The sequence below is a fragment of the Saprolegnia parasitica genome (assembly GCF_000151545.1).
Source record: "Saprolegnia parasitica CBS 223.65 unplaced genomic scaffold supercont2.151, whole genome shotgun sequence".
In the NCBI taxonomy this organism is placed as follows: Eukaryota; Oomycota; class Saprolegniomycetes; order Saprolegniales; family Saprolegniaceae; genus Saprolegnia; species Saprolegnia parasitica.
This window is the reverse complement of record NW_012156545.1, coordinates 10,436-36,791: the sequence shown is the minus strand read 5'-3', so window position 1 is coordinate 36,791 and position 26,356 is coordinate 10,436. Positions and strand designations below refer to the sequence as shown.

At 61.0% G+C, this 26,356-nt stretch overlaps 6 protein-coding genes across 6 annotated transcripts in view; 3 read left to right on the top strand and 3 right to left on the bottom strand.

The window, feature by feature from the left end:
- Positions 1-139: 139 nt before the first annotated feature.
- Positions 140-16,292, bottom strand: SPRG_15056 (hypothetical protein; the record flags this gene model as incomplete). Its single annotated transcript, XM_012354238.1, has 9 exons — positions 140-9,843; positions 9,897-10,248; positions 10,300-10,841; positions 10,891-11,478; positions 11,528-11,872; positions 11,920-12,119; positions 12,171-12,421; positions 12,445-15,507; positions 15,555-16,292. 9 exons carry the CDS (start codon positions 16,290-16,292, stop codon positions 140-142), a joined length of 15,783 nt encoding a protein of 5,260 aa, XP_012209628.1.
- A 1,863-nt stretch (positions 16,293-18,155) lies between these two features.
- Positions 18,156-18,623, bottom strand: SPRG_15055 (hypothetical protein). The gene has a single exon (XM_012354237.1). The coding sequence runs from the start codon at positions 18,607-18,609 to the stop codon at positions 18,178-18,180; it is 432 nt and encodes a 143-aa protein (XP_012209627.1). The 5' UTR covers positions 18,610-18,623; the 3' UTR covers positions 18,156-18,177.
- A 1,822-nt stretch (positions 18,624-20,445) lies between these two features.
- On the top strand, positions 20,446-22,328 carry SPRG_15054 (hypothetical protein; the record flags this gene model as incomplete). Its single annotated transcript, XM_012354236.1, has 8 exons — positions 20,446-20,497; positions 20,548-20,936; positions 20,988-21,110; positions 21,157-21,334; positions 21,380-21,423; positions 21,452-21,535; positions 21,579-21,752; positions 21,796-22,328. The coding sequence occupies 8 exons, from the start codon at positions 20,446-20,448 to the stop codon at positions 22,225-22,227; spliced, it is 1,476 nt and encodes a 491-aa protein (XP_012209626.1). The 3' UTR covers positions 22,228-22,328.
- Positions 22,329-23,011: 683 nt separating this feature from the next.
- On the top strand, positions 23,012-24,740 carry SPRG_15053 (hypothetical protein). Its single transcript, XM_012354235.1, has 8 exons — positions 23,012-23,077; positions 23,132-23,405; positions 23,450-23,573; positions 23,623-23,676; positions 23,729-24,244; positions 24,294-24,422; positions 24,464-24,616; positions 24,668-24,740. Exons 2-8 carry the CDS (start codon positions 23,155-23,157, stop codon positions 24,698-24,700), a joined length of 1,260 nt encoding a protein of 419 aa, XP_012209625.1. The 5' UTR covers positions 23,012-23,077; positions 23,132-23,154; the 3' UTR covers positions 24,701-24,740.
- A 118-nt stretch (positions 24,741-24,858) lies between these two features.
- SPRG_15052 (hypothetical protein) lies at positions 24,859-25,331 on the top strand (the record flags this gene model as incomplete). Its single annotated transcript, XM_012354234.1, has 2 exons — positions 24,859-24,975; positions 25,146-25,331. The coding sequence occupies 2 exons, from the start codon at positions 24,859-24,861 to the stop codon at positions 25,329-25,331; spliced, it is 303 nt and encodes a 100-aa protein (XP_012209624.1).
- Positions 25,332-25,551: 220 nt separating this feature from the next.
- The window catches only part of SPRG_21487 (hypothetical protein), a gene marked incomplete at both ends in the record, with an annotated part of 2,249 nt that continues 1,444 nt past the window's right edge, over positions 25,552-26,356 (bottom strand). The window contains 3 exons of the mRNA XM_012354241.1: positions 25,552-25,983; positions 26,027-26,200; positions 26,244-26,342. Of these exons, the coding sequence (XP_012209631.1) occupies positions 25,552-25,983; positions 26,027-26,200; positions 26,244-26,342 (705 nt within the window). The remainder of the gene's footprint in view (positions 25,984-26,026; positions 26,201-26,243; positions 26,343-26,356) is intronic.

Sequence of the window (26,356 nt, the reverse complement as noted above, 5' to 3'; positions counted from 1 at the left end):
TGTCCCCAGCGACACCTTCCGTCGCCACACCGCTCGTCAACTGCACGCGACCGCCTTCCTTCGTCGCCTTGCCGCCGTGGATAGCAACGGACGCACCCTAATATGTTGCATAAGTTTCCGATACATGAAGAAGAGACGCTCATACCGTAGGCTTGCCCGAGCCAGGCGCGAGGACAATGCGACCAGCCGTCTCGCCGCTGTTGCCTGTCGACAAAAGCACGTCACCACTGGAGAGAGTGCTTTCGCCAGTCGTGAGCTCCACGACACCCGACGACGCGGCAGAAGACGACTTGAGAACGACCGTGCCCGAGATGGCATTGCCGACACCGCTTGCAATCACGATTGACTCTGTCATCTTTTCGTCACTGGGATGGCCGAGCGTAATCGTAGCACTGTGCGAGGAAACACCCGAGTGACCGCCAGAGAGCTGAATTGACCCTCTCTTCTCGTGGGCAGAGATGGCGACACCGTGTGTCGTACTTGACGTCCCAGAAACGCGAACAGGTCCGCCAGTAATGTCGAGGTCTTCCCGACTGGAAAGCACCACGGTGTTACTTGCAGCGCGGAAGCTTCCATTGGATTCCACGTCAATTCTAGTGCGAGCTGACGCTTCATTGTCATCTTGGCCGCCAGCACGGATCGAGACATTGCCTCGCAGACCACCTTGCAGAGCGAGACTGCCACTTGCCAAGATTCGTACGTCACCGCCGCGCGCGCCGTCGGACGTGGCCATGTTGATAGATCCAGCGTGCTCCGATGCCGTGCCCGTTTGGATGCGGACATCGCCACTCGACTGCTGCGTGCCACGCCCTGATATGAGAGCAATGGACCCACTCTGCGCGGCCGAGCCGCCCGATGCAATGGCAACGTCCTTGTCAAGCATAACCGTCGCGGCGGCACCAGCACGCAGAGCGAGCGATCCCGCTTTGCCAGTTGAACTTGTGGTCGCGCCCGTTGCAATCGTGACGGAGCCCGTTGCATCCGCATCCGTTGGGCTGCCGAGTGCAAGCTCACCGGGACTCGATCCGCGGCCAGACATGAGGCGGATACTACCGCCCGTGCTGCCCGAGCCAGCGTGCACTTGGACCGTGCCGCCTGTACCCGTACTCGAGCGCCCAGTAGACAACATAATGTTGCCTGGTTGGTTAGCGTCGCGTGTCTCAAGCACGACGGCGCCCGACGTAGGTGCGGCGCCGCTTGCCAGTGTGATAGTGCCACTTGCACCGTCGGCACGTGCGGACACAAGCTCGAGCGCGCCCGAGTTCGTCAAGCCAGCACCCGTCGCCAACAAGAGAGCACCCCCGTCACTTCCAGACGACTCACCGGCGCGCAGTTGGATTGAGCCGCCACGCGATTGGCTGTCACCGACGGCCAGCACAATGGAGCCTGCAGAGTTGGCGTCGCCAGTTTGAACGAGCATGTTGCCCGAAGCCGCTGTCGCCGACATACCGGAGCGCAAGAGAAGGTCGCCCGTCGCCTTGGCTTCTGCGTCGGCCGTCGTAATGTCGATGCGTCCCGTGGCGTGAGGCTCGTTGCGTCCGAGGCGAATGCGCTTGTACTGTGCTTGCATCGCCGCAAGAAGATCGATGCTCAGCGCCTGCTTGTTGATGTTGTGAAACGACTGCATCGAAAAGTTCTTCTCGGGGAACGCGTACGAGCCGACCTTGACGTACTCGGGAAAGGTCTCGGCCACTTGCTGCGCAATGACACCGCGCACAACCTCGTTGGAGACGTGCCCGATTGACTGCCACTGCTTGCTGTACCGGTACTGCTTGACCTCGATGTTTTGAAGGCGCTGGAGCAAGTCATCTTGGTCAACGTCCTGGATCTCGGTCTTGATACGACGGTCTCCCGGGTACGTGATCGACGTAAACTGCGCCGGCACATGCGTAATGACTTCGTTTGCACGTACGCGCATGACGACGTCACCCTTGATATCCGACTCGCTGTGGGTCACCGTGAGCTCGCCCGAACCAACGACCATACGAGTGTCGCTGCCGCTGGACAAACTCAGCGGTGCGTCGGCGCCAGACGTCACCGAGACGCTACCCGACGGGTCCACAATGATCGACGCCGTTTGCGCCACGTTCTGGAGCACGAGCTGGCCGTTGGTGCCGGCTGTGACGCTAACGTCGCCGCCGACGGAGCCCTCGCCACCCGAAAGTGCAATAGAGCCTGCGATCCCCGAGGACGAAGCGCCGCTAAGGATGGAAATGTCGCCACCACGACGGCTGCCACGACCGCTTGACACGGTCGTCACACCACCCGTCTCCAGACCGTCGCCGCTTCCAATCGCAAGAGCACCACTGTTGACAGCAGCGCCCGTGGTAATCGTGACGGTGCCACTAGCGCCAGTCGTCGAGGTCGCACTGGCCATGGTGACGGCGCCGGAGGCCACTCCAAAGCCCGACGAGAGGCGAAGATCGCCGCCGACACCAGTAGGTGTGGAGCCTGCGACAAGCGACACAGAGCCAGCATCGAGTGTTGCACTATCTCCGCCGAGGATCTCGACGGTGGCACCGGCGATTTGGCTCTTGCCGGCGCCAATAATCACAGAGCCCGCAGATGCTGCCGTAGCCGCTCCCGACGTAACGGACACGGCACCACTCGTCTTGCTCGTAGCCGACGTGACGTGAACGGCACCGGACGTGGCACTCGACGTAGCCGACGCGATGCGCACTGCGCCAGACGTGGGACCCGCGCCAGACGACAAATCCAAGTCACCGCCGGTAGAGTATCCCGAAGCACCCGCCGCGACAATAACGGTGGCACCAAACGTCGACGTCGCAAAACCGGCTGAAAGCGTCACCGGACCGACCAACCCAGTCGTTGCGTTGCCTGTGGTAATTGAGAGCGACCCCGACTGGTCTATGGCCGACGAGCCGGTCGAGATGCTGACTGAGCCAGAACTGCCTCGCGTAGAGTCTCGCGAATGGATTTCAACGTCGCCAGACGCAGCGCGCCCATCGCCGGACACCATCGCGATAGCACCACCGATGGTCTCGCCGCTCATGCCGGCAGCAATCGACACCGAGCCTGCTCGGCCCAGGGTACTGCTACCCGAAGCAATCGACACCGAGCCGGCAGTCGAGTACGAGTCACCACTCACTAGCTCAATCGCGCCGGACGCACCCGACGTTGACGCACCGGTGGAGAGCGTCAGACGACCCGTGGAAGCACCCGACGCAGTTGCAATTGCAATCGTGCCACTCGCGCCCGTGATACTAGAGCCCGACGTAATCGCAATCGCGCCGCCAGACGTCGCACCGGTCGATGCACCAGCAACCATCGAGACACGGCCGCCGTTGACACCAACGCCCGACGACACGAGAACGTCTCCGCTGGCACCCGACGCCGAGTCGTGCGTGGACAATGTGATGCTGCCCGATGGACCAGCCGTGGGAAGACCGCTTGCAATGACAACAGCACCGCTTGAAGACGAGGACGCCGTAAGAAGCTGGACGCTGCCCGACACCGCGGCACCAGCACCGCTAGTGAGGTACACGGCGCCTCCGACACCCGCGTCCGAGACACCACCAGATAGCGACACGTCGCTACCTTGGCGAGTATTTGTTGCACCCGCCGCAATAACGACGCTGCCAGCATCGCCACCAAGAGCACTGCCAGTGCCAATCTCCAGGTTTCCAGAGGTGCCCGCCGTCGCGGAGCCAGTCCGGACGTCAATCGAGCCGGTCGAGCCTGTCACCACAGATGTGATGCTAACTCGGCCCGAGACCCCAGCATGGCTGCCGCCCGACTGGATCGACACGGAGCCACTTTGGATACCTTCGCCAGCGGCGATAGTGATGTTGCCAGCTTGCCCCGTCGCACTGCTTCCTGCGGTGAGCGCAATCCCGCCCGCGGCCGCAGCACCGGCTCCGGAACGGATCTGAACGGAACCAGATGCAGCTGTCGTAGCGGCACCCGTCGCAATGACAGTGTTTCCACTCGAAGCACTGGAAGAAGAAGACAGCACGACCGACCCAGAGACCGTCAACGTACTGCGACCCGAAGTGATTTCAACAAGACCACCCGTTGCGTCGCTGGCACCACTCGAGACACGGATGCTGCCCGCCTCGCGTGACGTCGACGAGCCAACGGAAAGAACAATCGAGCCCGAGACGCCAGCCGAGCTGCTGCCTGTAGCAATCGACACCGAACCCGCAGCGTCGGACGCGGCACTACCGGTGCCAAGTGTCAAGCCGCCCGAGCTGGAACCATCGGCCGTGATAACTCGGACAGCGCCACTGGTCTCGCCCGATCCACTTGTGATGCCAATGGCAGCTCCTGTGCCAAAGCGACTAGCGCCGCCGGCAATGTCGATAGCGCCCGTCTGTCCCTCGCTGTCGCCCGAGCGAATCAACACGGCGCCCGACTGCGTGCTCGAGATGCCCGAGGCGACGGTAACAGCTCCCGAAATATGAGCCGCCTGCCCCGAGCCAACGGTCAGCGAGCCAGAAGAGCCTTGAGCTGTCGACGCCGACTGAACTGCGATAGTACCACTGGCGTCCGAGCTCGAGCCAGACGTAACTTTGACAGCGCCGCCGACGCCATACGCACTATCGCCGCCTTGCAGCGCCAGAAGACCACCCGTCCCATCGCTCACACTACTGCCAGAGGTCAAAGACAAAGCGCCACCCTCGCCAAACTTGCTGGCCCCAGACGTAAGCGCAATGGCGCCGCCAGCACCAGTCGTTGATTCTGAGCCACTGACCGAAAAGGTCCCGGCGTCATGGCCTTGAGAGGCGCCGACATTGACCGCAATGTTGCCGGCGCTGCCAGACGCCGACGATCCACTGGAAAGCGCGATACTTCCTGCAGTTCTGGTTTCTGACATGCCGGTGGCCAAAGTCAGGGCACCGCTGCCGCTGATACCTGCCGGCGTATGGATCGTGACGTCACCGCTAGTGGACAAAGCGCCCGTGCCAGACGCAATCGAGACGGCGCCGCCCGTCGCCGTCGTTGAGCGTCCTGCACTCAACGAGACGGTTCCACCACTCGTGCGACTGCTGTCACCAGTGGCAATGGCAACATGACCACTTGAGCTGCCGGCGCTGGAGCTGATGCGGATCGTACCGGATGCTCCCGTGCTGGCGTCGCCTGTAGTGATAGCGATCGAGCCAGACGCGTCGCTCGAGCTTGTTGAGAGAATGACCTTGCCGCTCGACCCTCGCCCCGCACCAGAACCGATCGAGATAGCTCCACCATCGCCAGACACGGCATTACCAGCTGCAAGAACAATGTCCCCGCCGTCGTAGGTGGCGTCGCCGGACGTCTTGCCAACGGATAACGTCAACGTGCCGGGCGCCGCACTGGAAGATCCCGTAGAGATAGCAACGGAGCCCGACGACTCGCTCGTTGCATCGCCCGATGCAAGGGTGATGGACCCACTCAAAGCACTGCCGGCCGTCGTGATGGCCAAGCGACCCGAGCCTGCGGCACCGGTGCCCGACGTGACGTTGACATTACCTCCGAGAGCGCTAGCCGACGAGCCTCCAATCACGGCAACGTCGCCAGCCTCGCGCAATGCAGCACCTGCAGACACCACGACGTTACCGGCAGCACCCGACGTCGAGTGGCCGGACGCAAGGCGCACGGTTCCTGAGGCTTGGATCGCGTCGCCCGATGCCATCGAAATTGATCCAGACGAGGCGTCGGCAGTGGCCGAAGACACCACAACACGCCCCGTTGTCACCGGCGATGAACCAGACGTCAACTCAAGGGCGCCGCCTTCGACACCGGAGGACGAGCCCGACGAGATCGTCACAGCAGCGCCTTTCGTCGTTGAATCACCCGCGCGGAGCGCGATGCCACCAGCTTCGGCCAACGATGCTCCAGTTGTCAACACGATCTCGCCAGACGCTTGGTGCGCCGCGGTCACGGCACCCGTTGCAATGGACACGACGCCAGAGCCGCCCGTGGTGCTCCCATTAAGAGACATCAGCGAGATTGCACCACTTGTATCCACGGCCGAGCCCGATGTGAGCACAATATCACCGCCAGAGTTGGTCGCCTTCTGGCTGCTGCCACTGATAAGCCGAATCGATCCGCCCATGTCACCGCTGCCAGCAGAGACCTTGACCGTGCCGCCCGAGCCAACGGACGCCGAGCCAGTCGCCAGCGAGAGGGTACCCACTTGACCGTCCACAACGTTGCCAGTCGAGAGGTCAACGCTCCCAGAGTTGCCCATCGTCGTCGTTGAGCTGGAGGCAATGGAAATACCGCCCGTGGACGATTCGCGGACATTGGCCGTGCTCGAGCCCGATACGAGCGAGATGGCGCCGCCAGACGCCGCACTGCCAGCAACGACGCTGACTTGAGCCCCAACCGGCGCAGCAGAACTAGCCCCGAGGGTAATACCCACGGAGCCAGCCGACGAGCCAGAGCCAGTCTGCACATGCAAACTGCCCCCCATGCCCCCCGATGCTGCGCCCGTTGCAAGCGTCAAGTCACCAGTGCTCGAGCTTGCTTTGGTTGCAATTGCGACACTGCCCGAGACGTCGCCTTGGCTTCCACCGGAGCGAATCTGTATGGCCCCGCCGACGCTTTTGTCGCTCTCACCGCCAAAGATGCTCACAGTACCCGACGCAGCCGCTGCCGACCCGTTGCCGTGGCCACCCATGACAGTCACATTGCCACCGAGAGCACCAGGCGCTGCCGCAGAGCCGGCTTGGACAAAGACGTTGCCGCCAGACGATGAAGAAGCGGACGTTGCACCAGCGCTCACAATCAGAGAGCCGCCGTTTGATTGCGAGCTGGCTCCCGCGACGACAGCAATCTTGCCTCCTGCCGTACCAGATCCCGCGTTCACGTCCACAGTTCCAGCGCTGCCGAGCTTCGACGACCCGGAGGCGAGTTTCACGCCACCCGTAGCGTGATCACTGCCACCGGCAGTTGAAAACCCGATGGCACCACTGACACCAGACGCGCCACTGGCACCCGTAGTCAACCGAACCGCGCCACCGACGCTAGTATCGGACGCACCAGCTTCCACAGCAACGTCACCGCCAGTGTGACCAGCGCCGCCGGAAAGGGTTACAGCGCCACCTGTAGCCTTGGCAGCGCCCGAGCTGATAACGACGGACCCTGTGTTTCCAGCAGAAGACGGTCCCGAGAGCATGTGGACTGATCCTGACGCACCCGACTTGCCAGCCGCCGCCGACTGCAATACCACAGCTCCACTTGTCGTTGCCTTGCCGACGCCAGACGTGATAGAGATACGGCCGCCCGTTTCGGTTACCGACACACCCGAGGTGAGCGCCAGCTCGCCGCCAGTGAGATGGCTTGCCCCGACACCGATGGAGACGCTGCCAGCCGTAGTACTGGTCGAGAGACCGGACAAAAGCGTAATGGCGCCGGAAGCTGACGTCGCTGCACCCGAGGTCACGTTGATCGAGCCCGTGGACACCCCATCGGCCGTGCGAAGGAGTATCGACCCGGTTTGAGACGCGGACGTTGACGCGGTGCTCTCACCAGTCTCAAGGGCCAGGCTGCCGCCGACTTGGCTCGACGCTCCCGATGTGAGGCGTAGTGCACCTCCGTTTGTGCCGGTGCTTGACCCCACAGAGACCAAGATATCACCGGCGGCACCGACAGTTGCCCGACCGGTCGTCAAACGAAGGGCACCTGACGCGCCCTCTGTCGCCAAGCCCGTTTCAAGGGCGACGTCGCCACTTGTTTTCGAGGGGGCACTGGACAGCGCAATGACCCCACTGGACGAGGTTTGGGAGGCACCAGACACCAAAGTAATGCGACCGCCATCATCGACGGTGGAGGCACCGGCTGTCACGTTCACGTCCGCCCCGCTGCCGACATGAGAAAGACCCGCACTTGTTACGATGGACCCCGCAGTGCCAGCGGACGCGCTGCCCGACGCTACGACAATGTCGCCGGCCTTGCCCGTGGATGCTTGGCCCGTGTACAAGACGCTGTTGCCGCTGCTCTTGGAGCCTGCCGATCCGAGCGAGATGCCGCCGCTGGTTGCCTTTTTGGACGCCCCGCCTTCGACGGTTACAGCACCGCCAGTGGATGCCATGCTCGGGCCGCCCGCGAGACGAAGCGCACCGCCAGTGGCACTCGAGCTGCTTCCCGCCGCAAGAACAATGTCGCCGGCAACACCGTCATCACTTGCACCCGTCTGGACAACAACAGAGCCGGACTTGCCCTGCGTCGTGGTACCCGTCGCGATCTTGATGGCCCCTGTGTTGGCACTTGCCGCATCGGATGACGACAGCGCAACTGCACCACTCGCAGAGCGGTCGCTCTTCCCGCTCACAATGGAAACGGTGCCACCCGTTGACGCGGAAGCGCTCCCGCCCGAGACAACGACGCTGCCGCCAACGTTGGTCGACGCATCGAGACCGCGGCTCGAGCCGCCCGAAACACGAATGGCGCCGCCACTGCCACCATCGATCGCGTCGCCCGAGCCAGCGCTCAGAGTCACATTGCCGCCAGTGGCGCCGGCGCGTGTTGTTGCACCACTGGAGACAACTACGTTGCCGCCATTGCTCATCGAGCCAGAACCAACAGCCACGGTAATGTCGCCGCCCGCGCCTTGAGTCGCGTAGCCCGTCTCCACGACAATGCTGCCCGAGCTGCCGTCGGTTGTTTGTCCCGTGGTGATCGAGATGACGCCCGACGTGGCCGAGCTCGTCGTCCGAAGCGAGAGAGCGCCACTTGAAGCAGCTTTGCTTGACCCGGTTTCAAGCGAGAGGGCGCCACCGCTAGCAGTGCCGTCCGTTGTGTTACCGGTACGCATCGCGATGTCACCGCCGTCACCCTTGTGTCCTGTGCCGACACTGGCGCTGATGGAGCCAGCACGTCCGCTTCGCGTAAGGCCCGTCGACAGAGCGATGGCGCCCGAGTTACCGTAGCCGGAGAAGCCAGTTTGGATCGAGACAGCGCCGCTGGCACCGTTCAAACTAGAGTCAGCCGATGAAATCGAAATGGAGCCACTGGACATTGAGCCCGACGCTCCAGACGTCACAGCTACCGAGCCACCGTCCGAGAACTTTGATTTACCACCGCTCACAGTGACAGTACCGCCAGCGGAAGCACCAAAACCGCCCGACACGTCAACGGCGCCACCAGTGGACAAGCGTGCTTCACCACCAGTGACTTTGACACGGCCACCGATATTGCTGTTGGCGCCGGCCGAGAGCTCAAGAGTACCTCCAGTGTGGGAGCTGCCTTCGCCGACGCGAACCGTGACATCGCCACCCACGCCGTTGCTCGACGTGCCCGAGGCAATGGTCAGTCGACCCGACGACGCGTCGTTTGTCGAGTCACCCGTCGTCATGACGATACTGCCACTCTTGCCCACGCCCGTCGTTGTGATCGACACGGTGCCGCTCGCGTCCGATGGACCGGCACCTGCCTTTAGAGAGATGGATCCACCATGGGCAGAGCCCGTGCCGGCGTTGATCTGGACGTTGCCACCGATGCGGCTGCTGTCGCCGGCGGCAACAACGACGTCACCAGCAGACCCGCGACTAGAGGCGCCGGTGCCGATGGACACGGTGCCAGAGTTGCCGCCATCGGTCGAGCCCGTCACGACACGGAAGCTACCGCTCTGGGCCTTCTTCGAGGTCACTTGCGGCGTCGAGACCAGTACATCACCGCTGCTGGCCGCCGACGATGGCCCCGACTGGATCTTGACGGTGCCGCCAGCAGACGCAGACGCCGAGCCGGCCGTGAGCTCAATGTTGCCACCGAGTCCTTTCGCGGCGTGGCCGGCGCGCAATTGAATACTTCCGCTTCCACCGCTCTCAGTGGCGCCCGTCTCTACGAGAATGCCGCCGGAGTTGCCCTTCTGGGAATCACCCGTCGCGACGGTTACGACACCTATAAGATTCATATTTGAAGTGATAACGTTTTGGTCAATGGCGTCGTCGTACCCGAGTCACCGCGAGGAGATACAGCTGAGGCAACCTGAACGTTGCCGCTGCGCTTGCCAGCGCCAGCACCGCTCGCAATAGAGACACTACCGCCGGCGCCGACATCAGCGTCGCCACCGAGAAGAGCGACTTCGCCGCCGCTGTTCACGTCGGGGCTCAAACCATGCGCTCGGCCGCCAGCGATCGAAACACGGCCGCCACTGCCTCCAATGGCCGACGTGTCGCGGTTCACGCCCGCACCGGCACGCAAGTCGAGGTGGCCGCCGCTGCTATCACGCGCGAGCGAATCGCCAGCAGAGGCAACCAAGCTACCGCCGCCCTGCGTCACTGTGTCACCGACACTCAAGAGCACCTACATGAATACTCGTCATCACACTGCATCAATGGTAGCACGCAGGTTTACCTGGCCAGCAACGCCATCGGTTGACGCGCCCGTTGAAAGCTGGATGCCACCGGACAACCCTTTGGCAGCCTTGCCCGTCACAACAGTCACCGAGCCGCTCACGCCACGGCTAGGTGCCATAGGCGTCTCGAAAAGGAGGTCGCCGCTGGACGACTTTGACGCGCCCGATTGCACCGTGACACCACCGCCCGTGCGGGCGTCCGCGCTCGCAAACCCGGCAACAAGTTTGATCGCCCCGCCATCTGTCGAGCCACTGGCACCAACCTCGACGGAAATGCTGCCAGCAGTCGCTTGCTTGTTTGGGTGCTGACGTGACGGAGTGGAGGGTGCGTCGCCAGACCGCAACACAATGTCGCCCGACGGACCGTGCGTCGCCTGGCCCGTGGTCATGGTAATGGCGCCTGTGCTGCCGACACGGCCAGCATTGGCCGTCTGCAGCGATAGCGCCCCCGACCCGCCCTCTTTGCTCGTACCCGAGGCAATGGACACGGAGCCGCCGGGGCCGCTCATGGACACGCCGCCAGCAATCCCGACAAAGCCACCTACGCACTCGATGATCGAGACTCTTCCATGCAGTGCAATACGACGTACCAACGTCCTTCGTGTCGCCACCCATTGAGGTTCCGCCTTCCAGCACAAGCTGTCCGCCGTGACCGCCGCCGTTGCGTCGTTTGCTCGCGCCCGTACCAGCGAGCACACGCACGTCACCGCCGGCCTTGCCATACTCGAGCGTCGTACCCGCCGAGAGCACGATGTCGCCGCCACGACCGAGATCGTTGGTACCAATGCGCAACGTAATGTTGGAAGGTGTCATCGACTTGCCCGTGGTCACGGAAAAGTTGCCAGCCTTGGCCTTGGGACCAGTGATGGCGCTGCCCGTTTCGATGACAACCGTTCCACTGACCGCGCTCTGTCCCGTGGTATCGGCTGTCTTGAGCTTGATATCACCGCTTGCCGCGCTCGCGCTCACACCACTGTGGAGCTCGACGGCACCACCAGTCGAGAAGTCGGCCTTGCCACCATGGAGCTGGACCACGCCGCCCTCGCTGTTGGTTTTGCTGCGTCCTTTCGACTCCCCTCCAGCAATCTTGATGGAGCCACCGCGACCACCGTAGAACGTGTCGACGTTGACGCCCGTGCCGGCGGTCAATTCGATGGCGCCACCGATCTTCTTGTTGGCTACACAATCACGAGTCACGATTCAAGCTGCGTGCATTGATATATATACCTTTGGTGTCGCCCGCCTTCAGGACGATGCTGCCACCAACGCCTTCGTCCGGCGTAAAGACGTTGCCCTTGTCGCCCGATCCCACCGTCATCGAGATGCCGCCGCCCGAGCCACTCGTGGCATCGCCCGTTTGGAGCACAATTGATCCAGACGCGCCAATCACCGTCGGGCCCGTTTGCATGACGATGCTGCCCGACGATGCGCCTTTGCTGGCTATCGAGCCGGCGCTTCCTGTTCCGATGGCAACGCTACCGCTCGCTGTATGTTCGCCCGCGCCCGACTGGATCGAAACGGAGCCGCCAATTGCTTTGCTAACGGCGGGGCCAGCCGACAACGAGATTTGGCCTAGTGCACAATTTCGTTCCATATCCACACGAAAGAGAGCGTCGTACCGCCAATGCCGCACGTGCTCTGACCGCCTGACAGCGTGATGGAGCCAGCGACGCCAAGCTTGGTGGCGCTTGTCGATAATGTCATGTCGCCCGTGTTGCCGCGGGTGGCCCCACCCGTCGCCAAGCTGAGCGCACCACTCATGCCGGCGGAGCCAGCGTTGGCCGTCGACACTTGGATGCTACCACTCGTCGTGTACGGGCTAGAGCCCGACGTGACGTCTACAGAACCGCCGGTGCCGAAAGCCGCAAACCCGGCTTCGAGACGAATGTCGCCTCCCGTGTCAACCTTGTTCATGCCTCTTGCTGCACCGCCAAAGACGTTCACGTCGCCGCCCGAGCCACCACCGACGTTTGTCTTGCTCGAGCCTTGACCACCTGTCACCGTCACACTGCCGCCCGACGACTTGGCCTCGGTCGACTCGCCGGCCGTTAACGAAAGCTCGCCGCCGTTGCCTTTGTTGCCCGTGCCGACAGTCACGATGAAGTCACCACCGCGACCACACTCGCGTCGCCCGTTGCGAGTACGATGGCACCCGTGGTGCCGGCGCTCGACGTTCCCGTATGCACCGAGACAGTGCCACTCACACCTTCTTGACCGGCGTTCGAGGAGCGAAGCGACAGGTCGCCGCTTGACGTTTGCGCGCTCGCGCCAGTCGCAAGAGAGACATAACCACCCGTTCGAGCGTCCGTGGTCGCACCGGCGCTCATGACGAGCGACCCGCCTTCTCCAAACGTTCCGCCGCCGACCTGGACCGTGATGGCACCACCGCTGCCACCGGTCGCGCTGCCCGAGACAATCGAAATGGCACCGGTGCTGCCTTGGCTCGACGTACCGGTTGCAATCGAAAGAAGGCCGCTCACGCCACTTGTGCCCGCGTTGGCCGTTTGTATTAGGATGGAGCCACTTGTCGAGCTTTGACCGATGCCGGACGTGAGAGAGATCGAACCACCGTAGCCCGCGACGGCGTTGCCGCCCGTCAAAGCCACGTTACCGCCGTTGTCGGCACTGTTTTGGCCCATTGATTGGCCGCCTTGGATGCTGACGGCACCACCGTCGCCACCGTCAATAGTACTCGGGTTTGAGCCGGTACCACCGATCAACTCGATGGAGCCACCAACACGACCTTGCGTCGTCGTCTCGCCTGCCTTGACCGTCACCGAGCCGCCGTCATTGATGTTGCCCGCGCCGACCAAGAGTTCGATGGACCCGCCGCTACCGGTTTGACCAGTACCACTCGAGAGCTGAATACTGCCCGATGCACCGGCCACGGCCGTGCCAGTGTTGATGTTGACGTCGCCACTGAAACCTTGCGGACCCGACGATGCCGAGCCAATGGTGACAGAGCCCGAGCTGTACACGTGACTACCACCCGACATGAGCGACACGTCGCCGCCAATGCCCGCAGCGGCCGCACCACCGCTGAGTGAGAGCGCGCCGCCAATGTTCTTGGTCGCTTGGCCAAGACTGGCACCACCAGAGACGTAAACCGCCCCGCCGTTGCCGCCGTCGCCGCCGTCGGTGCTCGTTCCGTCGCCGCCTTGGAGCGTGACGACACCACCGGTTGACGCTGGAGCCGACGTCGGGCCTGCCGCCAGCGAGAGACTACTGCCGTCGCCGGTATCACCGGCGCCACCTTGGACACTAATGGCGCCAGCTCGTCCGTTCGTGGCGCTACCCGACTGGAGCGAAATGTCGCCGGCATTGCCGCCCGTCGCCGCGCCAGACCGGAGCGTAATCTTGCCGCTGCCGCCCGCAATACCGCTAGGCGCCGTGAGGACTTGGACATCGCCGCTTGTTGCTTGCGTCGACGCGCCACTCATAAGAGCGACAGTGCCGCCCGTGGCCAGCTGCGAGGCGCCACCCACGATAGACAAAACGCCACCCTCGCCTTCGGTCGATGCGCCACTCTTCAACGTCAACTTGCCGCCATTGCCGACGCCGGACGGGCTCGTGTGCAACCCACGTCCTGCGCCACTTGAAATGTCGATGTCGCCACCGACGCCACCGTCTGTTGACGACCCGTCGCCTGCCTTGAGCGACATGGCGCCACCCTTTTCTTGAGGCGTGTTTGCTGCACCCGACGCGATCGAAACTGAAACAAGAGGTTGAGGTCCGTCGCCAGACTTCAACGAAATCGCGCCGACCGTACCACTCTTCCCCGCCGCGCCCGTTGCGATCTTGACGTCGCCCGACGAGACGACGGCGTTGCTAGTCGACAGCGTGAGCGAGCCCGACGTTGGCGCCGTTGTCGTCAAGATACGCACGTCGCCCGAGGTACCCGTCAACGAGCGGCCACTTGCGAGCGACACAGCCCCGCCCGTGTTTGTCGTACTCGCGCCCGCAGCAACGCTGACATCTGCGCCGACGCCGTTGCCACTCACACCCGGGCGAAGATCGAGACGTCCAGCTACCGCGTTGGCGGCGTCGCCCGTGTTGATGCTAACAGCGCCAGACGCGCCCGTGACCGAGTTGCCCGACGCGACACGCACCGAACCCGATGCAGCGGCCGACGGCCCCGAGAGCACCAATGTGTCGCCGCTGCTGCCAAGCCGACTGGAGCCAGAGATGAGTTTGAGTTTGCCGCCTTGGCCAGCTTCGGCAGCGCCACCAGCCACGGACACGTCACCGCCATGGCTAGCGGCAGTTGAACGCACCGTGCGACCACCTTCAATCGACACGGCGCCAGCGACACCATCGACAAGGGTCATCTCGGCGCTTTGACCGGCGTCGCCACCCTTGACAAGCACGCTACCTGCTTGCGGACCCGCGACCGTGGACGACGCGACCACCGTAATGTTGGCACTGATGGCGGCGTTGATATCGTTGCCGGACCCGATGCGTACCGCGCCGGCGACGGCGCCGCGCACCTTGACGCTACCCGAACCGATGCGGACGTCGCCGCTTTTCAGCGTAGCGCCGCCGGAACCAAGGATGACGTTGCCCGATGTCGAGCTGTTGCCACCCGTTTGCAGTCGCAAGACGCCACTGCTCGAGTTGCCGTCGCCCGTCGTCACGATAGTCGTACCGCCGGTCGAGAGCGCCGAAGCTCCGCTCGTCACAACGACATTGCCGCCGGGTTGCGCAAGTATCGTCGTGTTACCCGCCGTGGCAGCGCCACCGGCGAGCACGAGCGAGCCCGGGAAGATCGCGGCGCCAGCCGCAACCACGATAGAGCCCGACGCGAGTGTCGAGCCGCCCGTTTGGATGGTAATGTTGCCAGTGCCCTTTCCACCTGGACCGTCGGCGGTCGCGATCGAGATGGCGCCCGTTGGACCGGAAACGCTTGGGCCCGAGAGCAGTCGGATTGCGCCACCAGAGCTATTGCCAGTACCTCCGGAGAGGTTGATACTGCCACCGACCCCTTGAAGCGACGAGCCAGCATGAGCGCTGACGTTGCCGCCCGCGCCGGCGCCACCCAGCGCGACCTGACCCGCACCGCTGCCGGCATTGATCGAGACCGACCCGCCGGCGCCTCGATCGGCACTCAATCCACTGCCAGCGCTGACAGAGACGCTGTGCCCCATCGTGTTGACCGTGTTTGTGTCACCGGCCGACACCGCTACGTCGCTCGCCGCGTGCAACGCGACCTACCCATTTGCACATAAGATCCAGCATCCTGAAATCCAAATGCAACGTACGCGCTCGCCGATCGTAGCGTTGTAGGAACGTCCTTGGACCACGAGGCCGACGTGTTGGTCGCTGGGTCGGCGTAGATCGTCACCACGCCCGTCACAAAGTTTGTGGCCTTGATGACCTTGATCGGGCACGGTGGCGAGGTCACGACACTGCCGCACGTCGCATCCGACACCGCGTCCGTCGGCATGCATGTGCTGGTCTTTGTGCACCACGCGCACGCACCATCCGACGACGCGCACGCGCCGCATGTGGTATGCGCCGTGCAGTCGGGTTCGGTCGGGCACTGCGCCGCCGCGGAAAGCCACGTGTCGCAGACGCCTGCCGTCGGACCGGCCGGACCACCGGGCTCACACAAGAGCGTTGCGAGGCAGAACCCGCAGCCTTGCATGGCAGCACACACAGCACATGACGCCATCCGCGTCCAGTACGGCTCGGTCACGTCCGGGCGCGTGTTGAAGGCGGCGCACGGGTCGTTCGCTGCCTCCGAGTACGCGCTAAGGGCGCGGGCACGAGCTTCACGAAGAAGGCTCGAGCCGCCCGAGTCCGCGTCTTCGCTTGCGCTGCCACGGGCCTCGCTGCGTGGGTTGTCGCCGCCAACGGGGTACCCGCCGACGGGTTGCACAAGACCACCTTGCGCTGCGACGCCGCCCACGCACGACGTCACCCACCAAAGAACGATGCACCACCCGGTAAACCAGGGTAGCATCGCTCGCTTCTTGAAACGGGGCCCGGCCATCGCACCGATGGCCGCCTGGCGCCCGTTCTTCGTCGTCATCCTTCCTTCTCTTCCTTCAGCCTACCACTCCATGAGTCCTCGACCATGTCGTTGCGCGGACGCACCGTCGATTGCTCGTCTACCAAAGTCCTCGTCAAGCTTTGTCCTTGACACCGTCTACCAGCTGCGCTGATCTTCGGGCTGCCTGTCCAATCTTGCTCTACGGTCGCCATGGCCGCACGCTCCTTGTCACGCTGATCGGAAACGCCGGATAACTGGCTTCCGCCCTTCTCATTGGTCAAAGCGGACCAATCCGCGCCCGCCGTATCTTCCCAGGTGAGATCCATGGTTCGAATTTTCGTACAATGTAAATGCTGAGCCAAACATGCACCTGATTTTAATGATAGTGGTAGGCTCGTGGCATACATTACGGGAAAAAATGAAATTGAAATTCGTGCGGGAAGGACAACGAAGACACGGGCAAACGAGTGGCAGCCCGTGCTTGAAGCCGGCCCACAAATATGGAACGCTGTGGCTTGCTTGGTCATGCACGCTGTTTTATGGTGCGCCGCTTTGCAAGCCATAGTAAGCTCTGAGAGTGCGGTACGACGACGACGAGCGATCGCTCGAGATGGATGCCCACGTGTTGTGTGGCGCACTTGCCAGTTTAAGCGAGCCAAGATAGCCAAGACCGTTGGCACAGTTAGGAGATGGTTGCCAGCGCAGTCGCTTTGGCGTTACGCTCTATGTCATTCCCGTCCTGCCGCATACGCATCAAACGTGATCGAGTGAGGAAAAGCGACCTCCAAGACGCTGCGTACGTAGCACGGTGCCTGAATGCGCGGGAGTTGGCGCCAGCATTCGTTGGGAGTGAGCTGCAGGCATTGACATCTATCCTGTGATCCATCCCGTAGCCGCTTTTGTATCGCCCAACCAAGGGCCCTTCTAATAGAAAAGCCATAAACTAGTAAGCGTCGACACAAGACAGCCTGCGAGCGTTTCTGTCGGTTTTAGCACCACCGAGAGACTTGAAGGGCGCGCTGCCTCGACTCGACGTTGCAACAAGCCTTTGTATTCCAACAACGATTCTGCGCAATGCTGTCGTAGGTACTTTAGGCGATGGAGAATCCGTGCTTGTCGCCCAGAACAGCCGATGGCTCTGGTAACGCGTGAGCGATTCACACAGCACGAAGCATGGTGCGTCCTCTGTGAAAGGCGTGCGACCGGGCGTCTCAAGTCGAATACTAACGTTGTATACCGCCGACGCAGCGTAGCGGCTTCCAATACAACGTCATACTCGTACCATGGCCCATCGTCTCCAACCCAGGCGACCATATACCATCTCTGTGTATGGAGATCAAAGTACCAAAGCACCATGGCGCGACGTTCTCAGCCGCTCTGGCGTTGTGTGCTGAATTGGCAGCAGCAATTCGTGAGGCCATGAGCGCATGATACCGCTTCGGTCGGAACCTATTTCCGCAATGAGCTCTGATCACGACAAGGTACATATACGAAGCAATGACACACTCGACGAACCTGACAAGTGGCTCCGAGTGCGCAAAGCGGGCAGCGGTGCACGAGCTTCAGGGACCAACGTCCTGGCTCGAGTCAACGCTGGCGCTGTTCTCCTTCCAGCTTCGATTACTGACCGTGCGTCGAGCGTGCTCGCATGCAGCGTAGTCCATAGTACGGTTCCCACGTAGTGTAGTGCATTAGTCGTTGGTAGCAGAGGGCATGCGCTGGCCAACAACGTCGACCCGGCCGGCCCACGCCTTCGATGCGTCGGTCAACCAACGGGCTCGTATCTTGGGAATGGGGCGCAAGGGAAACATGCGCAAAAGGCATTCGCTTAACTTATCAGTGGTTCGTATTAAATAGGTCGGATCGCGCTCCAATCGCGCGGCGTTTAGGAAAGCTTGAGCGCGCTGGGCATGCGCAGCACCGTGTATTCGTCAAAGGTCGTCTTCTCGGTCTCCTCGGGGATTGTATCGAGTGCAATGCTGCTCGTCTTGTGGCGGCGGCGGTACTTGGCGCGGCGCACGTCGCGGGTCCAATAGACGCGGTCGACCCACAGCAACGGCCAGAGGTACTCGGACCACGGGCTCGCGTCGACGCTTGGTGCTTGAACGTAGTAGTATTTGGGCAGCTCGTCGTCAAAGTCATATGCGTGCGGCCGCCAGAGCCACTGCGCGATGCGGACGCCGACGTAGGCGACGAGGAAGGCGGTGCCGAGCAGGAGCGCGTGGTGCAGGCCGAGGCCGTCGCGCGCTGGGCCTTCGTGGCGCGTGTGCCACGGCGCGCGGTTGAAGTAGTCCAAGAAGACCATGCTCGGATGCATCTGAGCTCAGTCGGTCAAAGTCGGTTCTGGCCACTTGCGCTGGCAAGCTGCGAGTGCTGCCTTCCATCAACAAATCCGGTTTGGGAGGGTGGGTGAAAAACACGTTTTTCACACACGTGAGTCACGAACGTACGTGTTGACGCGTCAATCGACCAAGATTGCATGCAATCACTCCGTACTTGTAGCAAGTAGCACAGCAGCAGCGTAGACGTTCGCGCTGCCTGGAACACTCACGCAGAGCTCTGGGTTGTCTCTCGTAGGTCCATGGTATTGGATTGGACGTGCACTGGAAGGACGTGTGTAGAAAGGTCCACGCGTCTGGTCTGCATAGTGTGATACTACCGTACAACGTGCCAACTGCGACCTTCAAGCAGACCTTCAAGAGTAGTACGTCGTCAACAACAAGCCGACGAAAGCCGACAAAAAGAGAGTAGCTTGGTGATGACGACGAGGAAGCGCAGCTGCAAGGGCATCAACGCATCTGATCATTGACGTACTACACCGTGGTCTCAACGTGCACTATGCTGTTAGAGTCAGCCTTCATGCATGTAGCAATCTAGCTGGTATCGTCAGCAGCGACGACATTGGAGGTCGCCGAAGCGTGCCAGGACTCCGTATTTTCACGCTTTACACGTTTTACACGTGTGCGTTACGATATTCGATTTCCGCAGGTTGGCAGAATGATGGTGATATTTTCAGATTCCATGAGACACTTCGCTTTCTTATTTTATCGTATACAAACACATTATGTAATTTGACATTGCATATTAAATTGTTGAGGCTATCAACATTCAGCGCCAACCGCATGCGACAGGTACCCAACGACGCTGCCGACACGCTGGCCCATTTGCACCAATGAACGTTGCGGATTCAGCTCAGTATCATATGATTGGTGCAAGTGGTGAAATAGCGCGCATCGATTGGTCAGTAAAAGAATCGAACGCCACGAGCATCAGACGACGTTTCGACATGTGCGTGATGGTCCGCGCGCTCATTGGCTGAAATTCAGGTACGGCGCGCGTTGATTGGCTAGCGATAGTGGCTTGCGTCGGAATGCGCTTGAAGCCAAACAAATTGCGTGCACAGAAGCTTCCCATCATCAATCAATATCACTGCAACGGTCGCCGGTGGTTGGGCTCACTGCTGGGCTCAGAACCAACCGACTTCCGTGACGATCCAGGAAGGTCGCGATGCTTCATAGGAGCGGTGGGTGGGAAGTGCACCCCGTTGCAATACCGCACAGTCGCAGATATTTCGCTGGCCGCGTCAGTCCTGGCGTCGGTCCGCACTTTGAGCGTTACGAAACGAGGGTGGATTCGGTGCGAATGCATGGGACGCATTGACGGATGCATTGGTAATAACGTGCAACATGAACGTGTACCAGGCTCACACTGTGTACCGGTACCGTACTCTAGCAACACCGGTCCGCCCTCGTCTTTCGTCACAAGAGAGCCCTCACTTGGCGAGCTCTGGTAGCGCAGGATCATGGATTCCCTACTACATGTAATAGCCTTGGAACAATTCGCCCAACCAGATAGCACCATAGGAGAAGGCTTGAAGCTGCATCTGATTCAAAATGACCTTTTAGTCAGGTCCTTCGTAGCGCCGTTTCTGAGTCGATGCAGCCTGGGAAGGTCGAGCATGCAAAAGCAGTGATCATGAGCGAGCGGTAGAATGGTTCCATGAAATGCACCAGCCATTCGACCAACGTTAAGCCAGCCATCAGCGACCGACCTCGCATCAAGGCGGTGCTCAATGGAATGGGGAGTCGAGCGATGAGTACTAGCAACATACTAGTATCGAGCATGTGCTGAGGATATCTCTGTACACGCCATCATGGACGAAGAGCATCGGACGCTGCTCAACATCATTCGGCGCTCCCAAGGCGGTATGTCGTGTCTCCTCTCCGCTCGAATCTGCATTTCGGCTTGTGTGCAGAGCGCCGGTCCGAGCCCAAGGAGCGAATTCTCTTGCGCGCGCAAGTCCCTGCGATCTTTGATGCGCACGACGACGACGACTCGAGCTTCATCCAAGGCACATCTCCGTCGTCCTCGTCGTGTAGAACTCAGGCGGCCGGTTTCTTAGACGCCGACGCAGTGTACGGCATCGACCAGCAGCCCGTGACGCTCACAATGCGCGTGTACATCACGTACACGGGCAGCAACGTGATCCAGAACGTGACGCTCGCCATCACGGCGCCAACCAACGTCGTCGTCGTGTCCGCATCCTCGGTCGTCTTGACTTCGGTCGACGGCAAGACATCGACGCCGCTGATCGTACCCGTGGTCTTGCGACCGAGCGGCACCGCGATGCCGTCGTCGCTCGAGGTACACATATCGTTCTTCTGTGGCATTTCGTCCAACTCGGTGTCGTCGCAGGTGACCATCTCGGCGGCGTATACGCTCGAGAGCGGCCAGCCGCGGACGTCCATGTGCATCGTCAAGCTGCCCATGTGCATGATGTGTCGCGTCGTGCCGCCTGTGAAAGCAGGCACGTTCAAGGTACACCATATCAATAGCTCATAGAGGATGACGCATCGATGGCTAGTTTACGCTGGATACGAACCAAGCGCCGCCGCTGCTCACGGACCTCTTCCAGGACATGCTCACGCAACCTGGCGCGACGCCCGAGTGGGCCAAGCAGGTCACGGGCTCGACGGCCAACGTGCTCAGCTTCCAGTACTACAACGGCGTCGACGTGACGATCCTCGTCTCCAAGAACGCAGGTATGTGTTTCCTAGTTAGCACGCCACGTTTGCAATGTGTTTTAGGGCGGTACCGTATCCAGTCGACGGAGCTCGACGCGCTCTGGATGGTCGAACGAGCTCGTGGACCGTCTCAAGCTGCTCTACGATACCGACGATCTGCTCGAGATCCAGTACGCGGATCCGCTGCCATTAGCCGACTTTTTCGGCGAGCACTTTCATGTAGTAGCGCTTCTTGACGCGTGGGTGTGACAAGGGATTGTAGCTGCGGAAAGCCGTGGCCGAGCTCAAGGCCGACATCAACGACCGCGCGCACGAGTTTCGCGTGATCCAGAAGCGCCTACTCGTGCGGTACAAGGACCGCAACCCGGCGCCGCTGAGTGCGCTCGACGTACTCATGCATGGGACGTACGCGCAGTTGCTGGATCTGGCAACGCAGGTATATTTTCATGTTCAAGCGTCTCGGAGATGAACGATGGTAGATGGAGCAAGCGCAGCGCAAGCTTGCAGCGGCCTCAAACCGCCTCTCGTGCAGCGTGAGCTTGCTGCTCATGCTCATGCGCTACAAATTCAACCTGGACGACGCCAACTTTAACGTGCTTGCGGCGCACTTGTCGCCGATCGTGGCCGACGCCGACTTGGGTTGGGAAGACGTGACCGAGGCTGCGATCACAGAGCTGCTCAAGTCGGCAAAGGCGCCGGCGAGAGAGATGACAGCGCCCGAGATAGCGCTGCAGCAGGACACGAAGAAGCTCAAGAAACACATTACGATCGTGTGCGACCGGCTCGGAAAAGGAGCGCTCTTTGTCGGCGAGGCCCGGCCACGGCGACCGCCATCGGACGACGACAACGGCAAGGACGACAACGGCAAGGACGACAACGGCAAGGACGACGACGACGGCGGCAAGGAGTAGCTGCTATGCAGCATCCTCTGTCGCCGTACTAGAAGTTATAGGAGTATAGGATGGATCAAGCAGGAAGATGCGTACTACTACGTCACACCAGCCCAACCCGCCTCGTTGCCTGACTATAGAGTCAATGACTGCGTGCATGTCATACGAAGGAGTACTATTCAGAGAGAGATTGCGCGAGGCCGCGCCAAGAGCCTCGGCGGGCGGCCACTGCATAGAAGAGACGCTAATGGCGACGGACATCTAGGCGCTTGTGTGGCAAATGTCGAAATGCAAAGAGACCCATTCTGATTGGCTGAAATCCTACAAAGTTCTCGCACGGGATTGGTTCCCACGCATTTAACAAGCTTCAACCTCGACTTGGCAATCGCTGCTGGGCCAAGGTTGCTGATGGCCTTCTCGAAGTTCTCCAAGGTACTCATGGAGGCTACTGCACATCACATATCACATGTACACAGCCGCGGTCGTGGACATGCGCGAGGCCGGCGAGGACACGCGCGAGGCCGGCGAGGACACGCGCGAGAAGCTCCAGCCTCGTCGACGCAGCCAAGTCGCGTTGATAGCGCTACCGTCGAGGCGATCTCGTACGCAATCGTCGCGGTCTGCAACAGATGTACATGTACAATGACGCGAGCCTGTTGGCTGGTCAAAGGCGCCGATGACGGTCTTGGCGCGGACCAAACCTGGCAGCAACGCCGACGTCTTCGAGGTGTCTGTCACTTGCGTCTACCGGTATTCCATACTACATAGTAGTATAGTGGATGCCGGCCGCGGTGAGGCACTAGACGCTGGCTCTCGCGCGACGTCTCTGACAAGATACCGATGGTTTCCGGCCTTCTCGAAGTTCTCCAAGGTACTCATGGAGGCTACTCATGGAGGCTACTGCACTTCCTAGCTAAAATTTCAGTGCACACCTGATCTTGCTCTGCAATGGCAACCCAACAGCCCCGCGGCGATCGCCAGCTCCGGTCGCAGCAGATGGACGCCTCGATCGAGACGAGCATGTCGAGCGACGCCGTCAAGCGGCATTACGGCGAGGTCGTTTGGGCCCGGATGGACACATTTCCCCATTGGCCGGGGAACGTCTGCGACCCGGCGGACCTCGACGCCGCCTCAATGGAGCACTTGAAGCCGAAGATGAAGACACACCACTGGGTGTACTTTTACGGGACCAACAACTGGTGCACAACTGCAACCGAAGCATGATCGATCATGGCTTGTCTAGCGCGGCGATTCGGTACAAGGACATTGTGGCCTGGAGCGACACGTCCCAAGAGTACCGCAAACCCGGAACGGCGCTCAACAAGAAGTTGGCCGCGGACTTTCACAAAGCTGTCGCACTGGGCGAGGTACGTTGAAGCTGACCAACAACATGATTTTATGCACGTACACGTACAGGGCGCAGCTGGCCAACCGATCCCGGACCGCATCAAGTGGATCAAGGAGGAGCGTGTACGAAACGATTCTCAACGCCGCACACATTGCTCATACTATATTGTGTTAGTCCAAAAAGTCAAGCAAAGCGACCAAGACGAAGCAAAGCCAGGGGCAGAGTACCGAAGGTGCCAAGAAGCTGAAAACCGACCAAGAGTCGCGGCTGGTCCTGGCACAGTCTGACAAACCCCGTGTCAGAGCCTCGGGGTTCACGGTCGACCTCCTCGCGGCCATGGAGCGCTCTTCAATGCTGGACGAGGACGCTCTCAGCTGCGCCTTCGAGCAAAATGTCAAGGCGGCCACCCTCCAAGCCGCGCGAAAGCGGCGTCAAGTCGTCTCGCAGTTCGAGAAAGGCGTCGCCGTGGCCAACCGCTACAAGAACGACCTTCAAGAGCTGGTGCAACCCGGCGCGCCCGCGCGGTTGCTCAAAAAGATCGATTTCATGATCAGTGGGAACATCACGTTCCCTACTAACGCGCTCTACGCCTCACATCTGCCCCAGTTTGTGCTTGGCCTCACAAAGGACGAGACATTTGGACAAGCGGTCAAAGACGGGGCCTTGCAGCTTTACAAGCATTTGACGAAGGTAACGAACGACATACCATACTACCGAAGGGAGGGCTAAACTAACCTAGCCGCCGCCCGAGTCTCCCGAGTGGTCGCAGGACAGCTGCGATTCCCAGCCCGAGTGCCCGGTGCGCAACATCGTGCGCCAGGAGCTGCAGCGTGCGCTGCCAAGCCCATCTCTGTGTGCACAGATCGAGGTAGTCGAGTTGCGAGTGCGAGTGCTTGAGCATCATGATAGGCGATGCTCTTCGATCGGTATGGCAGCCCGTGCGTGGAGTACGAAGATCGAGCCAACGCGCTAGCTTGGCGCCTCAACCAGAGCGAGGCATTCCGTCACAGAGTGCTTACACATTCGGTGTCCATCCTGAACCTCGCGTTTGCCACCGAAGAGGTATTGCATTATTGTATCTTGCTCTGAGACGTACAACAACGTTGTCGATAGATGCTTGACGCGTACGCCAAGTCGTTGTTTTAGGACAAGTAACTCGCACTCTCAATATGATTTCATTCTTTCTACTCGATCGGCTCTTGTGCCACACGTGCCGCTGGTAGCGCGAGGTTGCGAGCGCAAAGAGGCTGCAGTCGTCCGCGAGCCTTTGCACCTCAAAGAGCTGGCCTTGGCCCTGGGCGACCATGCGCGGGCTCTTGCCCTGGCGCCAGCGCATGAAGGTGAGCACGGGCGACGTGTGGGCACCGCGCACGAAGCGCGTGAGCTTGGCGTCGCGGACCGCCTTGTCGGCGTCCGACAGCGTGTCACGACATCATCATCCATGTGTCGTGGTCACATCATCACCAGGACGTGTTTACGGCCTTTTGGTGATGCCGACGCCAAGCCGGCTAGCAGGACTACTAGAAACCTCTCGAAGTCTCCAGCTAGCCGCCCTCGTCCCAGACGCCCTCGTCCAGACGTCCCAGACAAGGTCTTTAACATCCCGGCCGACTATGTCGTGCCCGATGTGCCGACGACACCGACGCTGCTTCGGGGTTTTCGCTTGGGCGCCGCATACGCGCAGCTGCACCAACAAAGCACCATGAGCCCAAGCCGCAGACAACGCTTCGAAATGAACTTTGGCATCACGTTCACCGCCCCCGACACAGATCTCTGATGACGTTGGGACGTAGTGCCAGGGCTTGTCGTAACTTGAATGCATGTGTTGGTTTTTGCGTGTATGTACTCTATGGTTACTAGGACCTCATGCGATTATTCCATACGAAGCGATGCTGAGTGTACCATGGTCTGTGGCGCAGCCGAGGTGCAATGTTGTTTGCTGCTTGTCAAATGGACAGGATCACTCATTTTGCATTCCATTGGCACATGCAAAGCAACTACTCCTTGCCGCCGTCGTCGTCGTCCTTGCCGTTGTCGTCCTTGCCGTTGTCGTCCTTGCCGTTGTCGTCGTCCGATGGCGGTCGCCGTGGCCGGGCCTCGCCGACAAAGAGCGCTCCTTTTCCGAGCCGGTCGCACACGATCGTAATGTGTTTCTTGAGCTTCTTCGTGTCCTGCTGCAGCGCTATCTCGGGCGCTGTCATCTCTCTCGCCGGCGCCTTTGCCGACTTGAGCAGCTCTGTGATCGCAGCCTCGGTCACGTCTTCCCAACCCACGTCGGCGTCGGCCACGATCGGCGACAAGTGCGCCGCAAGCACGTTAAAGTTGGCGTCGTCCAGGTTGAATTTGTAGCGCATGAGCATGAGCAGCAAGCTCACGCTGCACGAGAGGCGGTTCGAGGCCGCTGCAAGCTTGCGCTGCGCTTGCTCCATCTACCATCGTTCATCACCGAGACGCTTGAACATGGAAATATACCTGCGTTGCCAGATCCAGCAACTGCGCGTACGTTCCATGCATGAGTACGTCGAGCGCACTCAGCGGCGCCGGGTTGCGGTCCTTGTACCGCACGAGTAGGCGCTTCTGGATCACGCGAAACTCGTGCGCGCGGTCGTTGATGTCGGCCTTGAGCTCGGCCACGGCTTTCCGCAGCTACAATCCCTTGTCACACCCACGCGTCAAGAAGCGCTACTACATGAAAGTGCTCGTCGATGGCGCCGAAAAAGTCGGCTAATGGCAGCGGATCCGCGTACTGGATCTCGAGCGGATCGTCGGTATGGCCGTCGTAGAGCAGCTTGAGACGATCCA